Consider the following 20,702-nt stretch of genomic DNA (forward strand, 5'->3'; position numbering starts at 1 on the left):
ATTCCTAAAATGTTTGAAGCAATTGTTAACCAGAAAATATTTAACCAGGTTAAGCATCGCATTTCAAATAATCAACATGGTTTTTTTAAAGGTCGGTCAACGTCTACTAATCTGTTGGAATTTGTAAACTTTTCTATTGAAGCAATGGATAGAGGTAATACCGTTGAAACCTTATACACTGACTTTAGTAAGGCCTTTGACAGAGTAGACATTCCCTTACTTCTTTTTAAATTAAAACGTTTAGGTATGACAAGTACACTTTTAAAATGGATTGGACCATACTTGACAGAAAGAACACAGATGGTCCCCTTTAAAGGAAAAATATCTTCGCCAGTTAATGTTACCTCGGGAGTTCCACAGGGATCTCATTTAGGTCCTTTATTATTTATTTTATTTGTGGATGACGTGAAGTTTGTGTTAAATCGTTTAAATGTGCTCATATATGCTGACGATATGAAACTGTACATGGAAATCTTTGACAATTTTGATTTGCTACATTTTAAAAATGAAATTGATGTTTTCTACAACTGGTGCGTTAAAAGTCTGCTGGATATTAATGTTAAAAAATGCAATATTATATCATATTCCAGAAAAAACACTACTCTAGATTTTACATGTACTCTAGGAAACCAGCTGGTTGTAAGGTGCGATAAAATTAGGGACTTAGGAGTAATTCTTGACTCGAAGTTGACATTTGTAGATCATGTGAATACCACAATTCACAAAGCAAATAATATGTTGGGATTCATAAAAAGATTTAGTTATCATTTTAAAGACCCATATACCATCAAAACACTTTATATAGCTTACGTGAGATCAATTCTCGAATACTGCAGTGTGGTTTGGGCTCCATACCATGAAACTTATATAAATCGTATGGAATCAGTTCAAAAACAGTTTTTGTTATTTGCTCTTAGGAAACTAGGCTGGACCTCTTTTCCCCTTCCTTCTTATGAGTCCCGTTGCATGTTGATAAACATTGAAACACTTAAGAAACGAAGAGAAATTTCCATGATTTCCTTTGTCAATGATATTATCTCACAACGCGTAAATTCAGAAAAAAATATTAGCAAGATTAAATTTTTACGTACCATCACGCATGTTAAGAACTCGAAATGTATTTCAACTGTCACCTCACAGAACGAATTATGGTAAAAATGGACCAATTAATAGAATGATGAGAGTGTATAATAATTATTGTGAGCATAAAGATCTAACGATGTCTCAAGATACAGTAAGGAGAACACTAACTGCTAGGATTTCATCTCGTTAAGTTTAAAACAATTTTTATTTTTTAGATATTTGTATATGCAGTCTACATTTGCTGACAATTTCAAATAAAACGTATGTTTTAAAATAGCATGTAAGGCAACAGCACTATTGTAAAACGGTCTACACTGATTGACGACAAATAAATAAATAAATAAATAAATCACGCTTCACAAGGGGTCAATGCCACAGTGTGGCCAGATACATAGCGTCATACAAATCAGGCACCTTCCTCCCGGATGAGCGATCTACGGTGCCACTCACTCACCATGTTTAAATAATCAGGATTATTTCAATAAATATTATGATACCAAATTGTACATTCTTAGACAATTTATTAGATAGGCTTTCTGAAAAACAAATTAAGTACATTTTGACAACCTGAACCCGATCCTTAAGCCCTTAAAACTTTTCCCTTGGCATACAACAGAACCACATTCGGCACCTCAAAGTTGTTCACTTGTAGTAAATCGAACATTTTTTTTTGCAAAATCTCCACTAATCTTCAAGTAGCCGCCCTCCGCTTGCAGCTGATTGAACAGTTCCACCAACAATCAATTCGAAACTAACGATTTTAAATTGGCTCACTACTTGACTAGCCTATTGGTCTTAAGCAAATCAATTAACGTACCCCATTCTAGTCGAAATTCTAGTACTACACAATGTTTGTTTTGATTCGCTTTGAAAGTTTGACAGATAAAATGAGGGGTTCGTGGATTTTCCTATGTTTTGAGGGGTGAATCGATTAGCTTGGGTCCGAAGATAGTACCAGAGCTGAGCCAAAAAGTTGAGCTCGTTACTTCGGGACCTTCTGGTCTTAGAGTTACCTCTATGGTTCCACCGCCGCTTCGCAGTTGCTATCGTTGTTATACCATAGAGGTAACTCTAAGACTAGCAGGTTCCGAAGAACCGTGCTCAACTTTTTGGCTCTGCTCTGGAACTATCTTCGGTCCCAAGCTAATCGATGCACCCCTCAAAAGATAGGAAAATCCATGAACCCCTCATTTTATGTGTCAAACTTTCATCACAAACGAAGTGACAGACGGAGCGGCTCGAAAACTTTGGTGACTAACCTGCTATTGCAATTTTTCAGTGTACCACATGGCAACACCACTACTACTGGATTGTACCACATGGCAACACTACTACTGGATTGAACTAACATTTTCACCAATTGTTCTAGAATTTTTTGGTTCTATCTCTTTCACTCTACTCAAAACTGGAATGCATAAAAAAATGACAAAATGACACACTCTTTGCACACTGTCAAAGAATCATTGTATACACAAAATCAGCTTTGTGCAAAACCAAAACAAAAATACTATCCCATCTGGTGGATGATGGCACAAGCTTCTAAGAAAATTCTATTACAGCGAACCACATTATTTTAATTGATTTCTTCGCTAGTTAGTCGTCTGTCACTTCGTTTGTGCTTTCATAGCGAATCAAAACAAACATAGTGTAGTACTAGAATTTCGACTAGAATGGGGTACGTTATTCGATTTGCTTGGGACCAATAGGCTAGTTAAGTAGTGAGCCAATTTAAAATCGCTAGTTTCGTATTCATTGTTGTTATACTACTTCATAATCAACGTCACGGACGATGAACCGCGTCCAGCTTGCCGCAATCCACCAGAATCTCGAAGTATGTCATGATGTACTCGTGGTTGATGAGCGTTTACGGATTTATGAGGTTTCGCCGGAGTTGAGCTTCGGAACCGGCTTCCGCTACAATCAGTGTTTTGTTGGTGATGAACGATCCGAATCTTGAAACAGATTTGGTTTACTTTGCCCAGTTTTCTTATTCGGATAGAGTTTCCATACTGCAGCAGTGATTGTTGAATACATCAATTCAGCACGCTTCTTTTTCTCGCACAATCACAAAAGTAATTAAAATTTCAGTGTTGCCAAACTCATGGGATACTTGATGGACAGACTTCGGCACAGCTTTCGGCACCGCTAAAACATTCGGCGCAGGTTGAGGTGTGCAGAGTTGATTACCCCTTGTTTGCTGAGCATAATTTCACAAAAACTGTTTTAACAAAAAGTTCAAAAAATTGTCCAAAAGTTGTTGTATGATTTCTGGTAGTTTTTGAAGTGTTCATCTCGAAATAATCAATGAAAATAAGCTTTTTATTGAAAAACATTTAAAAATATTGAAGATGGTAATTGTTTGTTATTGAATCGTATCGTGTTTATTTTTTCTTAAAACGTGTCAGATATTATTTTGATTTGGAGGTGACGGTTTCGAGATATGATTTGTAGAAAAATAATCGAGCTTTATGGATCGATAGGTCTGAGCCAGATGACAGTTAGAAGAAAAAAATAATCGAATACGCCATTTTGAAGTTTTTTGCATGATTTAGAACGGCCAAATTTAAGCAAAACTGTGAATAATTTCCCATAAAAAACATTTATACAAAGTTTCATGCAAATCGGAGAAGATCGAGTTTTTTTTCCGACTCGTCATTAAATGTGAATAAAAATCATGCTCTACCAGATACTCGCTGAACCTCGCCTGTCCTGACAGTGAGAAATTACAACCTTTCGAACACATGATTGCTCTGCAGAGCCCATTTCCGCACTCAGGATGTTTATCGTTTCCCTTCCATGCACTCCGGCAGTCCAACTCGACACTCTACAGCACTGCAATCGATTATTAATTACTTTTAATTAGTGGTATCAAACAATGCAGTTTGCTCTCGTCGATTTGTACACATGATTGCCGGCAAAGTTCCTGCACCCGTACCAACTAAAACACCCACCCACTCAATCAACCAAGCTCAATGATTAATGTGCAAACGCCATCGAATAGTGATTATCTTTGCGGAAGCTTTCGATGTAACCAACACCATCAAGGCTGCTTCCTCTCGTCTTTCGATGATGATGATGATGATGATGATGATGATGATGGGTTGTTTATTGGTTACGGGGGCAGCTAGCGTAGGAACCTCTATAATTCATCTCCCATCATCAGGATCGGAAATCTTGTTGAGCGTGAACGCGGCTGATGGCGGCAGGTGTGCCAAAGTTCCGTTGATAAGATATGCCGCCGATGGAGAAAAAATAATTGCTTTCAATATGTCAACCGCACATAAATTAATTACAAAATTAAACATACTTGCGTCATCGATTGTAATTTTGTAAAATAATTAAAGCCGCACGATGCAAAAGGTCCAATTTGACGAGGGAGGTGACACTGGATTTTGTTTTGCTATGGTTAGTTGCGCGCACGCTGAATTGATGACGATTCTGAAGATGTCCAGCAAGATGATGATGCGCGATGCAAGTAGATGCGAGAAATGAAAGATGATTTTTCGTAGATTGATTTGCTAGTGTGCGATTTTTCGAGCATCCAGAATTGCGATTTAGGTGTGATGCCCCCCTCGCAGCCCAGCTGAATAATTGGGCGTGGTGATGAGAATCGATCAATTGAACACATAGGACCTTCTGCAATGTTTGTCGAGAATTGTTAAACCTCCGCGGGGGGAATAATTTTCTGTGTGAACAATAGCTACCTGTGCGGCACTCATTTGCAGCCCGATTGTAATTTCGATGACAATTTTGTGGCACACACTCGTGCAGTTGTGTTGTCATGGTTGTTAATTACTTTTCAAACATGATTACATGTATTTCGATAACTGCGTGCGGGTGAAATATTCCTGGTAAAAGAGCGCTGCGTTGGTACATTTTCCAACGGAAAAACTAATTTCAAATGTTTCCTTTGCACGCACTTGGAATAGTTGAAAACTTGCTTTTGGTTTATCGGAATTTTGCAAGAACGAGGTTGTGAAACTTTTAATGAACTGGTTATTGCCATAATCTAAATATGGGGAACCTTTGGATTACGATTGATTCTGTTTCTGATACATAGCGATTCTCTCGCATTCTTTATGACATGGTAGCCAATTTTCTAGGGTTCAATATATTCTCAATAGAAATCTTGAAATCTTTCTTAACTCAGAAACTCAAAATAAGAAAACGATGCATATGAATTTTAGAATTTTAACAGAAGCCTTCGCCTCATCCATATTTGAGTGCAATGGAAATCACTGTAGTGCGATACAAATTAGTAACAATTGGTTCATACACATCTAATCTCTATCAAAATTATATACAGAATATTGAAGTAATGAAATTGGGTTGGTAGTGGAATGCTTATAAAACAGTAAAAAAAGGATATCTTCCATTAAATTCCAAGTAATTAATTTTGGTATCCATGACAGATACGTATTTCGACTACAATGTGCAGTCTTCATCATTGTCATTCCCAGTTCACACGTCTGATCGAAGTGTTTAAACAGTTGATTTTTCACATGTACACCATGATTCAATGTGCCTCTACACGTTGATTTCTAGTGTTTGATAACCTTTCTCTATCAATTTAATTGTATTGCAAATTGAATCACACTACTGTTCTAAATATATGGATTTGAAGTGTTTTGCATTTCAATGCGATGTGAATTGCTTGCCCTGCAAGGTATTCATCGAAAACATGAGTTGTGACTTCATCCTCATCAACCAGCCTCATATATGAGAACAACCGTGGCCCAGTGAGATCGAACGAAGCCCAAAGCATCAGCACACCCCAACAGTCCAAATCGGACCCATTAAAAAAGGCATTTGTAAGCTCTGCCCTCTGGCAGCTTTGTTTATATATTTGTCGGTTCAATTTTGGAGTTTGTAAAGTAGAAATCGATAAAGTAGAATATTGTAGAACATTGAACTATGATGTGCAAAGCTATTGATTTCACCATGTGAGGCACATACATTCCAACTGTGTCACAATTCGAAGTGTTGAGGCATGGTTCGAAGCATAATATTCACACATGAAATGGATGTGTTTCACAATAAGTACTAAATTAAGTGTGAGACACATGATGATCACGTGTGAAATTTTTTGAGTGTATTTTGACATCTGCATCCACACCCAAAATGACAGTTTTAGCTGCAGATAACCTGGCTTATACAGCTAATTTTGGCCAGTATAAGCTAGTCTGTACACTCAAAAAATTCCACACGCCATCATCTGTGTCTCACACTTAATTTTGCGCTTATTGTGAAACACATCCATTTCATGTGTGAATCTTATGCTTATGAACCATGCTTGAACACTATGGATTTGAATTATGACACACTTGGATTCTATGTGTCTCATATGGTGATATCAATAGCTTTGCACACCATAGTTCAATATTCTACAATATTCTACTTTATCGACGTCTACTTTACCGACTCTAAAAATTGAAACGACAAATATATAATCAAAACTGCCAGAGGCCAGAGCTTTCACTTATCTTTTTAATGGGTCTGATTTGGGATTCGATCATGGACAGTTGAGGTGTGCTGCTGCCGGAGTCTTCGTTCTATCTCACTGTGCCAGGGTTGTGCTCATATATGAGGCGGGTTAATAGGATAAAGTCACAACTCTTGTTTTCGATGTTTACCTTTCTGAGCAAGCAATTCACATCGTATTGAAATGCAAAACACTTTAAATCCATCTCTTTTGAACAGTAGCGTGATTCAATATGCAACACACTTGAATAGAAAGTGAAAATTTTTCAACATCTCAAAGTTTGAAACACTCTAAATTAACGTGTATAACACATCGAACCAAGGTGAAATACACTTAAAGTAAACGTGATTCTGCATTTAAAAAATCAAGTGTTTAAACACTTCGATCAAACGTGTGAAATTTTTTGAGTGTAGCTAAAATTGTTTGTAGCTGTGGTGTGAAAGGAGTGTTGCCTTCGTTTTGACTTTGAATTAAGTTTTATCTCTATTTATCTATTTATCATGAATCAAATTTCCTCTGAATAGCATGCTTTGGCATTTATCTACTTAGTTTATCCGCCCACGAACTTGCCACCTACTTTGATGGTGTTTATAAAATCTCCAGCAGAAGGCGTGCTATTTCCACCTAATTAAACATTTTAGCCCAATGAGCCTCGCTCCGGAGGGCTAAACGTGGAAATCAACACGTTTTTGCTTTTTTTTTTTTACTCTTTATTTGTTCCAAATTCAAAATAAATTACATTTCATTTTTAACCTAGGTGCTCCAGTTACTGCAGTAACGTACCAGCCTTAATTGTTATGATATATATCTAAGTGTTTTTACATTGTTCCTGTCTTGGCAATTAAGTATTTTAAACAGGTGTTTTAACCTGCATGTCAGTATATCAATTGATATCTTAAAACTAAAAACTAAAACTAAATCTTATCTAAGTATAAAGAAAATTAATCGTTGCAATTGAGGATTGCAACGATTACACGTTTTTGCTATTTTCAAAGTCAATTCCTCGCATACTTGCTTTCATGAGTTTTTACTCCTGGACTTACTTCAATCAGGAAATTAATCCCCACAATCTGCCATAATTAGGGGTTGCAAATTAGTTGAAGTTGAAGAACTCCGCATAGTTAGCCCCCACCCGCTTCGATAAGGCACATACGCACACACACACACATACCATTTAAATGGTGCTACGCAACCACTGATGCCATTTCGCTTAACCATCTGATCTGCAGCTGACAGGTGTGAAACTAATTAAACCCAGCATTAGTAAAGTCCTCTAGTTAAAGTATGGACGACTGTCACCACAAAACTGAAAAAAAAATACTGTTTCAATCGAGCAAAGCGGTGCATTTTGACGGTTCTATTGGAACAACTTTTCGACAGACGTCCATACTTTTACTGTAGGACTTTAAGCATTAGTGGTTGTAGCTGAAACCACTCAATTGGTCGCGTTTCTAGCTCTAATGAATCGATTATGACGACAAGAAAGAATTTTAGAGGTGGAAACTATAGATACTAGATATTATCTATAGTGGAAACCAGAGAATTGTTAGTGCCTACTTGGTTGAATTTGACATTTTCCGTGTGTGGTCAACCTGATAATTTCATGAAACAGTTTTCACTTGTATCGTTAATTCAGAAGATTTAACGGGCCGAACATTGGGGACGTCATTTTTTGTTTTAATTATGGCCTACTAAATTTATATGAAGACTTTATATTGGTATTGGTGAAACTATTTGAGTTGACAACGAGTCTGCAACTCTTTACTCCTGTAGAAAAATCCCATAATAAAATGTAATTTTCGAGAAACATACTGGATAGTTTCTATACCTTTTCAACCTCCAATGAAAATTTCCGAAGGCAAAACGGATCGAAACGGACGTCAGTTCGGGTCTACAAAGCTTCTGTAACTCTTTACTTCCAATATGGGGAATACCGATAAGCAAACGTCACTAGATGCGTGAAACATGGCGACTTTTGACGAAGGATTACGTCTTTTGGCAACATATTGGGGGTGCCAAACCAAAATCGACCGTGTTACGAAAAGTGGTCAGGTTTTGACTACTTATAACTCTGTCAATAGCGGATTGATTTTCATTTTTAACAAGCCAATCGATTGGATATGTTTCTACAAATCTGATGAAATGAACACTTTATCAATTTTCAATAGGTCACTATCTAAATCATCACCGATTGCAATGCAAGAAGCGCATTCCCTAATACGGATTTCAAAATTGAATTCCATCCGGTCTAGCCGAATGGTGCTTATTCAATAGCTTTCTCCAGTATACAACGAAAGACTGCCCTCCAATTCATCAAAAAAGGAAGAAGCCGCACTGCTACTGATCGGATTCAGTAGCTCTTCGTGAGTCGCTGTGGCCCATCTATGCCAAGCGCGTCATCCTCGTTCCAAACAACACACAGCTCATCAGTCTCATCTGTGTTGAACACCCTAATAGGTCAGAATTATTCAACCATCACGACAAAATGGTCCTTTTCGGGACCACCATAAATTATTGTTGTTTAATTTTCATTGAACGTTCGCTCGCCTTCCTGCCAGCCACATCTCCCCCAAAGCTCTTTGATAATGTACCCAGCAACCAAATGCTTGTGGTCAAATGCGTACAGTATTGAAGTGGTACATTAAAATTCTCGCAATGACGGAATTCAACATGACCTTGTCAAAGGAACCAGAAACACTTCGAATTAAGGTAAAGTTTTCTCGAGGACGCTAGAAAAAAGCAAAAAAAAGAATCTCGAATTTATATGATAGAGATCGCAAATATCTAACGATTGGAAGATTTTATCGAGAAATTCCTCCAAACAAATTGCACTTTTTTATTATTTATAGAATAAACAAACAAAATCCGTGCGTTTTGTGCACGAAACTGCGTAATTTTGACATCAGAAAACGAGGCGTTTCCATGAGGGGGAAAACTTTTTTTTTTCTTATTCGGTCGCTCTACCGAAAAATCCCGTAGCCAAGTTGTTTTATGCATCTTCCCACGCAATAAATCATAATCAAGAAAGCACAGTTCCATTTCAAGTTCGTTCAAATATCAAACGCAGCCATCGATGCAATTTACGAGCGGATTTACGGACAGTAAAGCATGCCATTCATTGACGGCAATCGAATGTGCAGGAAGGCAGCTTCCACACCTGCGTAGGATTTCGCACCCATTCAACACACATACACATAGGCCGGGACAAACGGCTTTACTTCCCCTCCGAAGGAAGACGTGACCAGAGATTTTTATACCTCAGAAAAATCCCACCGACCTCGGCTGGGATTGAACCCAGACCCATCGGGGTGTTAGAAAGCAGTCACGCTTACCACTACACCACCGGCGCCGGCGCAAAATCTCACTAAAACAACGTTGCTAGTGTAGCCGTGTAAAATCGATTTCTTTATTATTTTCAACCTTGAAGTCAGCTGTCAAAGTGTCAAAAAAGGAACGAGAGATTCGACCCAATACGTTACTTTTGAGTAAATTGCATATTCTCAAATTTACGTGAATGAAACTTAATTTTCGGTAGAATATACTTAAGAGTAAGTATTTTTTTTTGCTGCTGTTAAATGAAAACTACGGTATGCGATTTACTCAAATTTGGGTTATTGGGCTGAACCCGAGAATTGAGGGAAAAGTACTTAATTTTGGGTAGTTTTTCATCCCCGTGTATGTCCGTAAGCGAACTACACTCAGAAAAAAAATCTAATTAGCATAAAATTCACACTGAAACGCTATTCGCCTGGTTGACCCTGCTGCGTTTAGTTGCCAACGAAACGAGCCTAGTATAAACTTGAAGTATAAGGGGTATAGTATATCTTTTGAATATACATGCGTAAATTAAATCTCAGAAACGATTTCCACGCACCCAGGTTTATTTTAGTTGTCAAAACAATCATCAATATGATAATAACACTGACAGAACTGATATGTGAATTGCTCAAAAGCGCCATTCCCATACGATGGAAGTGCTTTGAAAATCGCCCTTTTCAGCTAATCACATATTCAATCTTTCGACGGCCGGCGCTGATGGTGTAGTGGTAAGTGTGACTGCTTTCTAACACCCCGATGGGTCTGGGTTCAATCCCAGCCGAGGTCGGTGGGATTTTTCTGAGGCATAAAAATCTCTGGTCACGTCTTCCTTCGGAAGGGAAGTAAAGCCGTTGGTACCGGCCCATGTGTGTGTTGAATGGGTGCGATATCCTACGCAGGTATGGAAGATGCCTTCCTGCACATTCGATTGCCGTCAATGGATGGCAATCGATGTCCGTCGGTAATTGTCACTAGATTGCGGAACAGAGACCGACGTTAAATAAAGGAAAGAAGAAGAAGAATCTTTCGACATTCAGATGATACCACAGTTAAAGATTTTAACTTCGGCCATCTGTTCCATTTCTCCATGATTGAATAGAGAACTAAAGAATACACTGGTCAAAATACTCTCGCACAAATCCGGTTTAGTTGAAACTACATATATACTGAAGATAGTATTTTTTTTTTTTTACTAAGCTACGTGTAAACCTCGCAAATGACAAAAATGATTAAATTGTAAACCAACGATGACTTCTAATATATCAGAGCGTAGTTTTCTAAAAGGGTGTATTCCCGTACACAAAAAAACAAAACTACCGAACAGTTGAGTTATTTTATATTAGTATTTAGAAATGCCTCTCACGTTAAGAAATACAAAATAGCCAATGAGAAAATAACTCTGCCATTTATAGCTAACACAAATGTTTACATTCGTCATGTATGCGTAATGTTCGAGTCTTCCGTCCGAAGCTGTCGTCGTAATGTAAACATTAATTGTAGTGGTTCCAGAATTGATTGAAATTTTGGTATTTGCTACAAGCTACGGATTGCTGAAATGCACTGTAGGAAGTGATGTTGTGTTTTGCTTATTAACTGAAATATGATTCTGTTCATAGACGTTTTTGTGGAACTGATTGTTCAATTCATTAATGAACTTTTACAGTTACCTACCCGCTGAAAGAATTCACATCAATATTATCAGGTATGTCAGGCTGCTATCATTGCGAACTATACATAATGGTTATAATTTCCTGTGCGTCTCTCATCACTGGTGGAAGTATGTTAGAGAGTGTCGCAGTAGGTTATTGCTGTTCAAAAGAGGGTGCTTGCCCGGTAGGTTCTGAAGACAGAGTGATGAATCTTCTGTTAAAACATACTAATCCATTTCCCTCTTATCACGGCCACTCACTGGGTAACAGTAGAGAATATGTGGTCTATTTAGTATAAGAGAGGAGAGGAACATTGCCAAAGTAATCGAGATCGCCGTTGCTTGATTGGCTCTGGTTTTGACAGTTAGTTTGGTTCAATACCAGCTAGTCCACTCCTCTCTTATAAAGTTCCGTAAAAATGACCGAAGTCGGTTATCGTTTCTAAGTGTGTACCAGATGCTGCTGTTGGTTAACCTAAATTAGTCTTAATCCCCCTTTTAACATGTTGCTCTAGACTTGACTTGACAGTTTGTTATATGTGTGGTCGTGAGATGATCTATTTGGCGTTTATGTTGATTCTAAAAGCATCGTTGTTTAAATTATCTGGATCAATCGGAAAGAAAACACTGTCTCTTTCTTTCTCATCAGTTCTTACGCGAGAAGTGTAAGTGACGTCAACAATGTGGTAACGTATGAATGATAAGGAATGAAATAGGAGCGCAATTTCACATGTCGGACCTTTCTAGATTGAGGGTCATCGGGGCCGAAGTTGCATCCATTTATAGACCCAATTTGAGTACAGTAGACCGACATTCCATCCACGTACCTGAGTTTTTTAGGTTAAAATAGTGAATTTTACAATTTTAGGTCGTGCTTAATTAATATCCAAATAATAAGAATATCTAAACTTCCATGTTACAAGTGAAATATCGTTTGCAGCTCAATTATTAAATAAGATATGACATAAAATGTAATTGAAGGTTTCATATTAAACCAAGGTTAGGGACATGTACCCTATACCTTTTGAAAAATTCCAGTTTTTGTTACTAAAAAAAAAATTAACGTACATATTCTTCCCAGAATTACTTTACTTTTCTAAGCAACTTTGTCTCAGACGGCATTTCGATCAGAAGTGACGGTTTTGTGCTACAATTTATTGAAAAATGTCAGGGACGCCATTTTGAAAAAAAAAACAAGATCCATAATGGCAAAAATGTGAATTATTGCCCATCACACAGTTATGCAAAGTTTCATGCATATTGGAGAAGGTCAAATCTTAAACATTTATTTTCTTTATCTTCACTTCCAGAGTGGTCAAGAGTTAGGAGAAATCATTTTGAAAAAAATTTGACTTAAATTTATCACAATAATTTTCATATTTAAAGACTGCAATGCTTCTAGTCATTTCTACATATCAGGAATGCCCCCACCATGCGCCTCCACTCTACCCTTGAAACGGGCAGCCATCCAGTCTGGATGCAATTCGCTTTTTAACTTTTGACCAAAGCATTTGAGGTTAGCTAAAAATAAACAACATCCGAACGTGCGAATGATCGGTCTCTTCTTCTTCTGCTCAGATAATTACATATCTATCTATATTCGATACGCTCTTGACCTTTCCTGGACAAGAATGCACCGAAATCCGGACACTTAGTCCATAAATCCGGACACTTTTAAAAGTTAATTATCAAAGCCTGAGCATGGTCAAAACAGTACGTAAAATTTATTATGAATTTATGTCATCGTTCAGAATCATCAGATATGTTCATTATGCTGCAAAGTAGACGTACTAATTAATTAAAAATAAAATGTCCGGATTAACGGACTGTCCGGTATTCGGTGCATTACGGTACCTAGTACAAGTGAAACCGATTCTCGATTCTGTACCACTCATGCCAACAGCAAGCATTACATAGCTGCACAATCATCTAGTCATCCGGAAGAAGCGCTCCTCCTACCTAACGTAGCCTGCTGCTGCTGTGATCAAAACCCCGGAACCACATAATTCAAAACACCGGAACCTCTTCGATGCGTTGCTGTGCTGTGGTTACTCTTATGGGAAGATTGGCAAAACGTAATCAGTATGCCTGATTCCCTCCCCGGTTTCATTAAAACCGATAATCACTGGCAAACGGTTCTCGAGTGCACAGGCAGTCAAAATCAATCTACATCGAAACTACATCCCATTTGAGTGGAAGTGGCACTTTGCACATATTGTAGGTACTCAATTCTCGATTTTGCTACGCTGATAGTGGTTATGTCAATTTGAAAACGGGACTAGGGTAAGTGTGCCAGTTATGGCCCGGATTCGAACCATGAATGTTGAGATCAGCGGCCTCGTATCTATTTAGATCACTCGTCTGTCAATACTTGTGTAAGAGGACAGGCTAAAGGCACATAAGAAGCGCTCATGGTGCGATATATTTTCATAAGGCATCCATTCGCCATAATGCAAAACATATGAATTACGTTAGTTTATTTGTGACTTCTGAGCTTGTACCGAAATACATTTTGAAAAGAATTAACAACCCTTAAATTTAATAATAAGCGCCAATTAGGGTACCACTAGTGCCAACAAATGGCACACTTACCCTATCAAAGTTTTCACCTGCTTCGAAAGGTTAACCATTACATTCAGCGGGTATGGTTTACTGGTTTGAGGTAAACCTTTCCAACTGGGATACGGTATCTAAAAACCGATGAAGCAGTGTACCGGACGGTGATAGGATTTACTATTTCAGTTTGGGTTTCGCGAAGGTGGAGTTTATATTTAATGGATTTTCGTAACGAAATCCGGCACCACCAATTTCAATTAAATCAATTGTGAATTGAGCTTTCAGTTTGCTTCTTTAATAGAGATTTGAAACATAAAAACCGAATGTCGCACCGAACAATGTTGGCTAAAAAAACACGATAATTAAATGTTAATCCAATGCGCAAAGTGGGCAAAATCAAGCCAAACACGATTTCTCGAGATTTTTCCCATAACAATAGCTAACTAAGCTGTTCACGTCAACCGAAGATTCGATTTTATTTTTCCTCTCTGAATCACTAGGGGCAATGCACCAAGTTTGTGCCGGATTTTGAGTTTTCAAAAATAATCCCCCATTATTCAACTTTGAACGCACGCCAATCACCTTTCGATACGTTCCCAAATAAACGTCAAACCCGAATTGCAAGCATTCCTTCGAAAGTTCGGAAATCACAACATTAAACACCGGACGAAAACATGTTGCAGGAAAAGACTCACAGGGTCACACAGGCAACTTTCTACGCTACTCACCTATGCTGGTATCGTACGCATGCAGGTATTCGGACGTCATAAACTGTGACACTAATGAGCTTTTTCCGACGGCCGCTCCCCCCAGCATCAGAACTCTGTGCGTTGGTTTGTTTGGCCGGTTGGCGAAAATAAGGTCAAACATCGAAACGTTTGCCATCCGGAAGTTGTCGTCGTCGTCGTCGTCGGCGGCGTTGTTTTCGTTTCCGACATTGAGCCAGTCGATAACAAGGACGTGGGAAATCGATGCCGGATGTTTCCGTGGGCAAAGCAAGCGGGAAGAGAAAAGTTGTGACGCAAAATTGAGTTGAAATTAGGAATCGGTTTTCGTAGGACTAACGGATACTCACTTGTACGGACCGGCAGCCGGGTTGGAGGTACTGCTTTCCCTGCTGGACGCCAGGCTGCACGTGGCTGACGTCCGGGCGGAACCGGCACCAACGGCTGTCAAGTGCTCGGTGCTGAAATGGGGGAAAAAAATGATCAGAAGGCTGTGTACGTCGCTACTAGATTGAATTAATTTAAACTTCTAATTGGATTCCGTTCGTTCACTCAGTAGGCTTTTAGTGAGTGCGTGGGTAAATGTGTAAATGGCCGACATGCTTCAACACTTTTCGCCAGCTAGATAGTGCAACTGTAATCAAGATGTTATTTTGCGTTTGAAAAAGTGCCAGCAAATGTCCATTTAGCTTCGGGTGTGGACATTCGCACTGCTCTGTGAAAAGCATGATTTAATTATAATTCCACAGCAATTTCAACTTTTCTGATTCATAACTTTGTTTCGCTCCCCCCGGCCTCGTTTGCCAATTTACTTGTCGTACCACGTGGCAAATAAACTTATGATTCCATCACGCAAAAAAAGAAAATGCGAATGGCAAAAAGTCACCATAATCAACGCCTGCTGAGTCAGACTACATTGGGTTCAACCCAAATTTTCCAGGTTTTTTTTTTCAAGAGAACATTTCCGAATATGAGAAAAGTAAAGATTGGATTCTATCAGTCTATTGATAATACTCCTAGACTGAGTAAAATTGTCGTCCTCAGGAAAACATGAGGCAAATTTATTCATCGCTGAGTTCCTGTGCTTTTTGCGATTATGAGTATACTGAACTCAAATTTGGGTTGATCTCATTGACCGTGTACTGGATTTTTGTTGGACTATTGTTGGGGATTAACTTTCTTATCTCTTCGTTTAATTTTATTCGAGCTTCTTTGTTGTGAAGGAAACATCCTATCCACCTTCATAATTGGCCACCTCTTAGGATGCTGTCCGTCTTTCTAATTACGAAGCTATAAAACTAGTACATCTTCTCTTTCATTTACGGGAAATGCGAGGCTATCTACCATGCAGGAGAGATTGTGTTTTACTGTGGTTAGCTGCTTGCACGCTGCGTAGATAGAAAGAAGATTGATGACGATTGTGAATATTTCCAGCAAATAAAGGAGGGAGCCATTGAAGCCTACCAAGCTGCCAGAAACCAATGCCGTCAAACCATCCGTGAAGCAAAGGAAGCGAGTTGGAAAATCTTCCTGGACGAAATTAACCCAAATCAATCATGCACCGAAATCTGGCAGAGGATCAACGCTATCCGAGGAAACCGACGTGCCCGAGGTTTTGCCCTCCGGGGCCCGGATGGACTCTCCCGAGACCCAGAGACAATTGCAAACCTCCTCGGCGACTACTTTGAGTCGCTGTCCTGCATTGAGGCCTACAACGATGATTTCAGGAACCGTAACGGCGTCTCCACCTCCAGCATCGAGAACGTGACCATACCCGATGACGAAGATACACTCACAATTAACAGGCCCTTCACCATGGATGAATTAAACTTTGCCCTCAGAAACGCCAAAGGCAACTCCTCCGGACCGGATGAGGTTGGATACCCGATGCTGCGGAACCTCCCACCCACGCACAAAGGAACCCTTCTCGAGCTTCTCAACCAGGCATGGACGGGTCGTCGGCTGCCTAACTCCTGGAAGCATAGCCTTATCGTTCCCATCCCGAAAAACCTCGGTCCAGCACTATTACCATAGAGGTAACTCTAAGACCACTGGGTCCCGAAGAAAATCATTATTATTTTTGGCTCACTCAGTACCAGAACAACGGTCCCAAGCAGTCCCAAGCTATTTCACTCACCCCTGCATGTTCTGCATGAATCCACACACCCCTGATGTTATCTGTCAAACTTTCATAGCGAATCAAAACAAACATAGTGTAGTAATAGAATTTCAACTAGAATAGGGTACGTTAATCGTTTGCTTGGGACCAATAGGCTACTAAAGTGGTGAGCCAATTTAAAATCGTTAGTTTCGTATTGATTGTTGCTATTACCGAAGGATTTCCGGCCGATCTCCTTGACCAGCTGTTGCAGCAAAATAATGGAGCGTCTAGTCAACCGGAGATTAGCGAGATTCCTTGAGGGGAGCAACCTACTAGACCACCGACAGCATGCTTTCCGTCCGGGGCACGGAACTGGTACATACTTTAACAGTCTTGGCCAGATAGTACATGAGGCACTCCGGCACTCCGTAAGGACCAGCACGTCGAGGTGGCCTCCCTGGATCTGGCCAAAGCTTACAACAGAGCCTGGACACCCCAAGTACTACAGCAGCTAGCCAGATGGGGCCTCGGAGGAAATATCCTCTACTTTTTAAAGAATTTCCTGCAGGACAGAACCTTCCAGGTGACCGTAGGGAACCACCGCTCCAGCACCAGACGGGAAGAAACCGGGGTTTCCCAGGGTTCCGTAATTGCAGTGACCATCTTCCTGGTGGCAATGAACGGAATCTTTATGGGGCTCCCCAAGGAGATTTACATTCTCGTCTATGCGGACGACATTTTGCTACTGATCATAGGGAATACCCTGAAGGCCATGAGGATAAAGCTCCAAGGTGCGGTCTCCGCTGTTGGCCGATGGGTCGCTAGGACCGGCTTTGAGATATCTGCTGAAAAGAGCTCAATCTCCCACGTCTGCCGCCTTGGCCACCGACCACTTCCAACACCAATCAAAATTAACAGCCACACTATCCCTAGAAAGAAGACCATATCCATCCTCGGGGTCACGATTGACCGGAACTTTCGGTTCGGCACCCACTTTAATGATGTCAGGACTAATTGTCGAACACGATTGAACATCCTCCGCTCCCTCTCCGGGCAGCATAAAACGAGCAACAGGGCCATCGTACTCAATACCGCCAGAGCCATTGTTCATAGCCGACTGACCTACGGAATTGAGCTCCTCTGTGCGTCCAGCGATTCGGTCGTCACCCGACTAGCACCGATATATAACCAGGCAACACGAATTGCGGCTGGACTTCTGCCCTCAACACCAGCCGATACCGCCTGTATTGAAATCGGAGTGCTCCCTTTCCGATATTACATTGCGGAAACAATCTGTACCAGAGCCGTGGGCCTCGACGAAAAATTAAGCGGAGACGGAGAATTCTATCTCCTCACAGAAGGGAAACGAATCCTCCAGGAAATCGCTCACCAGGAGCTCCCCCCGGTGGCCCAGCTCCACTGGAACGGAGCCAGAGAGTGGGATTCTTCCTCCATCCGAGTAGACAAATCCATGGCCAAGCAGTTCCGAGCAGGAGAAAACTCTACGGCCTTGGAGGCGAACCAGCCCAAGGCTGAAAGCCTCCTTAATAAAGTTAAATAATAATAATAATAACTCTACGGCAATGAGATCCTGGCTCACCGAATTATTACAAACACGGTACCACAACTATGAACTCCGTTTCACCGACGGCTCCAAGGCAGGAGGCAGGGTCGGCTTTGGAGTAACTGATGGACAGACCTCACACTTCTGGAGGCTCCCCGATCAATGCTCGGTCTTCTCGGCCGAGACTGCAGCCCTCCATTACGCAGCTTCCCTACCAACCCCCTCCCCGCTATGTATACTAACCGACTCTGCTAGCGCCCTCGCGGCACTGGAATCCGCCACTGCCCGCCACCCCTGGATTCAGGCCATACAAAACCACACACCCCCTGGCACCACTTTCATGTGGATACCGAGACACTGCGGAATTGCCGGAAACACAGAAGCAGACCACCTCGCCGCCATTGGACGAAATGGCCGACTCGCCAACACTTCGGTCCCCAGACAGGACCTGAAAAGTTGGATCAAGTCAACCCTCAGGACGGCATGAGACCGCGAATGGTTCGCCATGAGAGACCTCTTCATCCGGAAGACCAAAGGGGTAACCCTTCCCTGGACGGATGTCCCAAGGTTTAACGACCAGAGATTCCTGTCCCGGTTAAGAAGCGGCCACACCCGCATCACCCACAACATGGGGAGCAGCAGTGGCAGAAACTTCCGCCAAAGATGCGACACCTGCGGAACAATAATGACGGTCGAACACATTCTTATAAACTGCCCTTGTTTCCACGGACCACGAGAACTTTACGGGATCCCGGGCAACATCCGAGACGCCCTTCAGAACGACCCGGTAGCAGAGGCACAACTGATATGTTTCGCGAAGGAGGCCGGAATCTACAAGAGGGTTTAACCCATATACATTATGACAGTAGGCCCGGCATTCCCTGCCGGTAGCGGGTGCCAGGTCTCTCTTGGCAGCTGCTACCGGTGGGGCTCTGCTGGGGTCCTCAAAACAAAACAGAAAACACAAAAGATGACAGCAACATAGGACAGTAAGGCAAAATAAGTTCCCCTCTGGAACCGCAACCATCATTCAACTCCGCAAAATAAAAACTCTGTACCTTCTATCCCTTTGGGATACTCCCTTCTGGGGTGGCCGGAGACGAACCAGCCCAGGGCTGAAAGTCTCCTTAATAAAGATATAAAAAAAATAAAAATTTCCAGCAAAAAGATGATGCGCAAGTAGATGCGAGATATGAAAGAAGATTTTTCGAAGATTCATTCGCTAGTATGAGATTTGTTGAGCATCTAGAATTAAGATTTAGATGTGTCAGCCCCCTCGGGGAAATTACAGTTTCGGCACTTCTCTACCTATTATTGTCAAAAGCTTGTGCCATCAGTCGCCAGATGCGCTAGTATTTTTGTTATAATTTGATTAAAGTTGGTTTTGTGTGCTATGGTCTTTGACATTGTGCGAACAGTACATAATTTTTAATTATGCATTTCTGAAACAAAGAAATAGCAGATTCGCCACCAAAGTTTTCGAGCCATTCCGTCTGTCACTCTCTGTTTGTCATTCCGTTTGTGGTTTTAGAGTGTTATTTTTTTTTTTGCAAAACGGTGCTCTAAAATGTGTTGCACCTTCTTGCAAAAAATCAACACTCAAGGACTTCATTTACTCCCTGACGATAGGTAAAGAAGTGACGAAGCTATCATTTCCCCTGAACATCTCTTGAATCTTTTCTACGGATTGTTGTTGGTTATCTAGGTTAACCCTAAAGAGCCTGAATTTATAAAGAGGCGACATGTCAAAATTGGAACAATCATTATCTGTCAAAGTCATAGGAAAAGTCATTCCAATCGAGCAGAAGACCTGTCAAATGGATAAGATGTCGTTTCTTTATAAATTCAGGCTCTTTAGTTAACCCCATTAAGAAATAACAGTGTCTTCTGTCAATTCAGTGCCAACATTTCAAAGGGGTGTAATTGCTTTTGTAAAAAATGGCTTCAGCCGTCGATTTCTCGCAACTTCAAGCTCACCCCTCCAAATTAACAATGCTAGCTAGTAGAAGAAACATTCATCTACCAGTTGGTGTTATTATTTTTCATGAGTGATCTTTTATTCGCGAGAAATCAACGGGTAAAGCCATTGTTTACAAATGCAATTACGTCCCTTTGGAATGTTGGCACTGATTACTGTTATTTTCTATCAACGTTTTCTTATGTCACGTTTGCGGTGAAAAACCTGTGTAGAAGGCATAAGCGCGAGTCATTGATAGCTCAACATC

At 40.6% G+C, this 20,702-nt stretch overlaps 1 protein-coding gene across 2 annotated transcripts in view; it reads right to left on the reverse strand.

Moving 5' to 3' along the window:
• Positions 1-20,702, reverse strand: part of LOC135708143 (uncharacterized) — a 508,021-nt gene that overhangs the window by 41,458 nt on the left and 445,861 nt on the right. For both annotated transcript variants that reach the window (XM_065230121.1, XM_065230122.1), the window contains 2 exons: positions 15,163-15,273; positions 14,816-14,910 (listed from right to left, as the gene is read on the reverse strand). In XM_065230121.1, coding sequence (XP_065086193.1) covers positions 14,816-14,910; positions 15,163-15,273 — 206 coding nt within the window. The remainder of the gene's footprint in view (positions 1-14,815; positions 14,911-15,162; positions 15,274-20,702) is intronic.

This window comes from Ochlerotatus camptorhynchus, unplaced genomic scaffold, assembly GCF_037179485.1.
Source record: "Ochlerotatus camptorhynchus isolate MF236.1 unplaced genomic scaffold, CSIRO-AGI_Acam_v1.1 ptg000328l, whole genome shotgun sequence".
Classification (NCBI taxonomy): Eukaryota; Metazoa; Arthropoda; class Insecta; order Diptera; family Culicidae; genus Ochlerotatus; species Ochlerotatus camptorhynchus.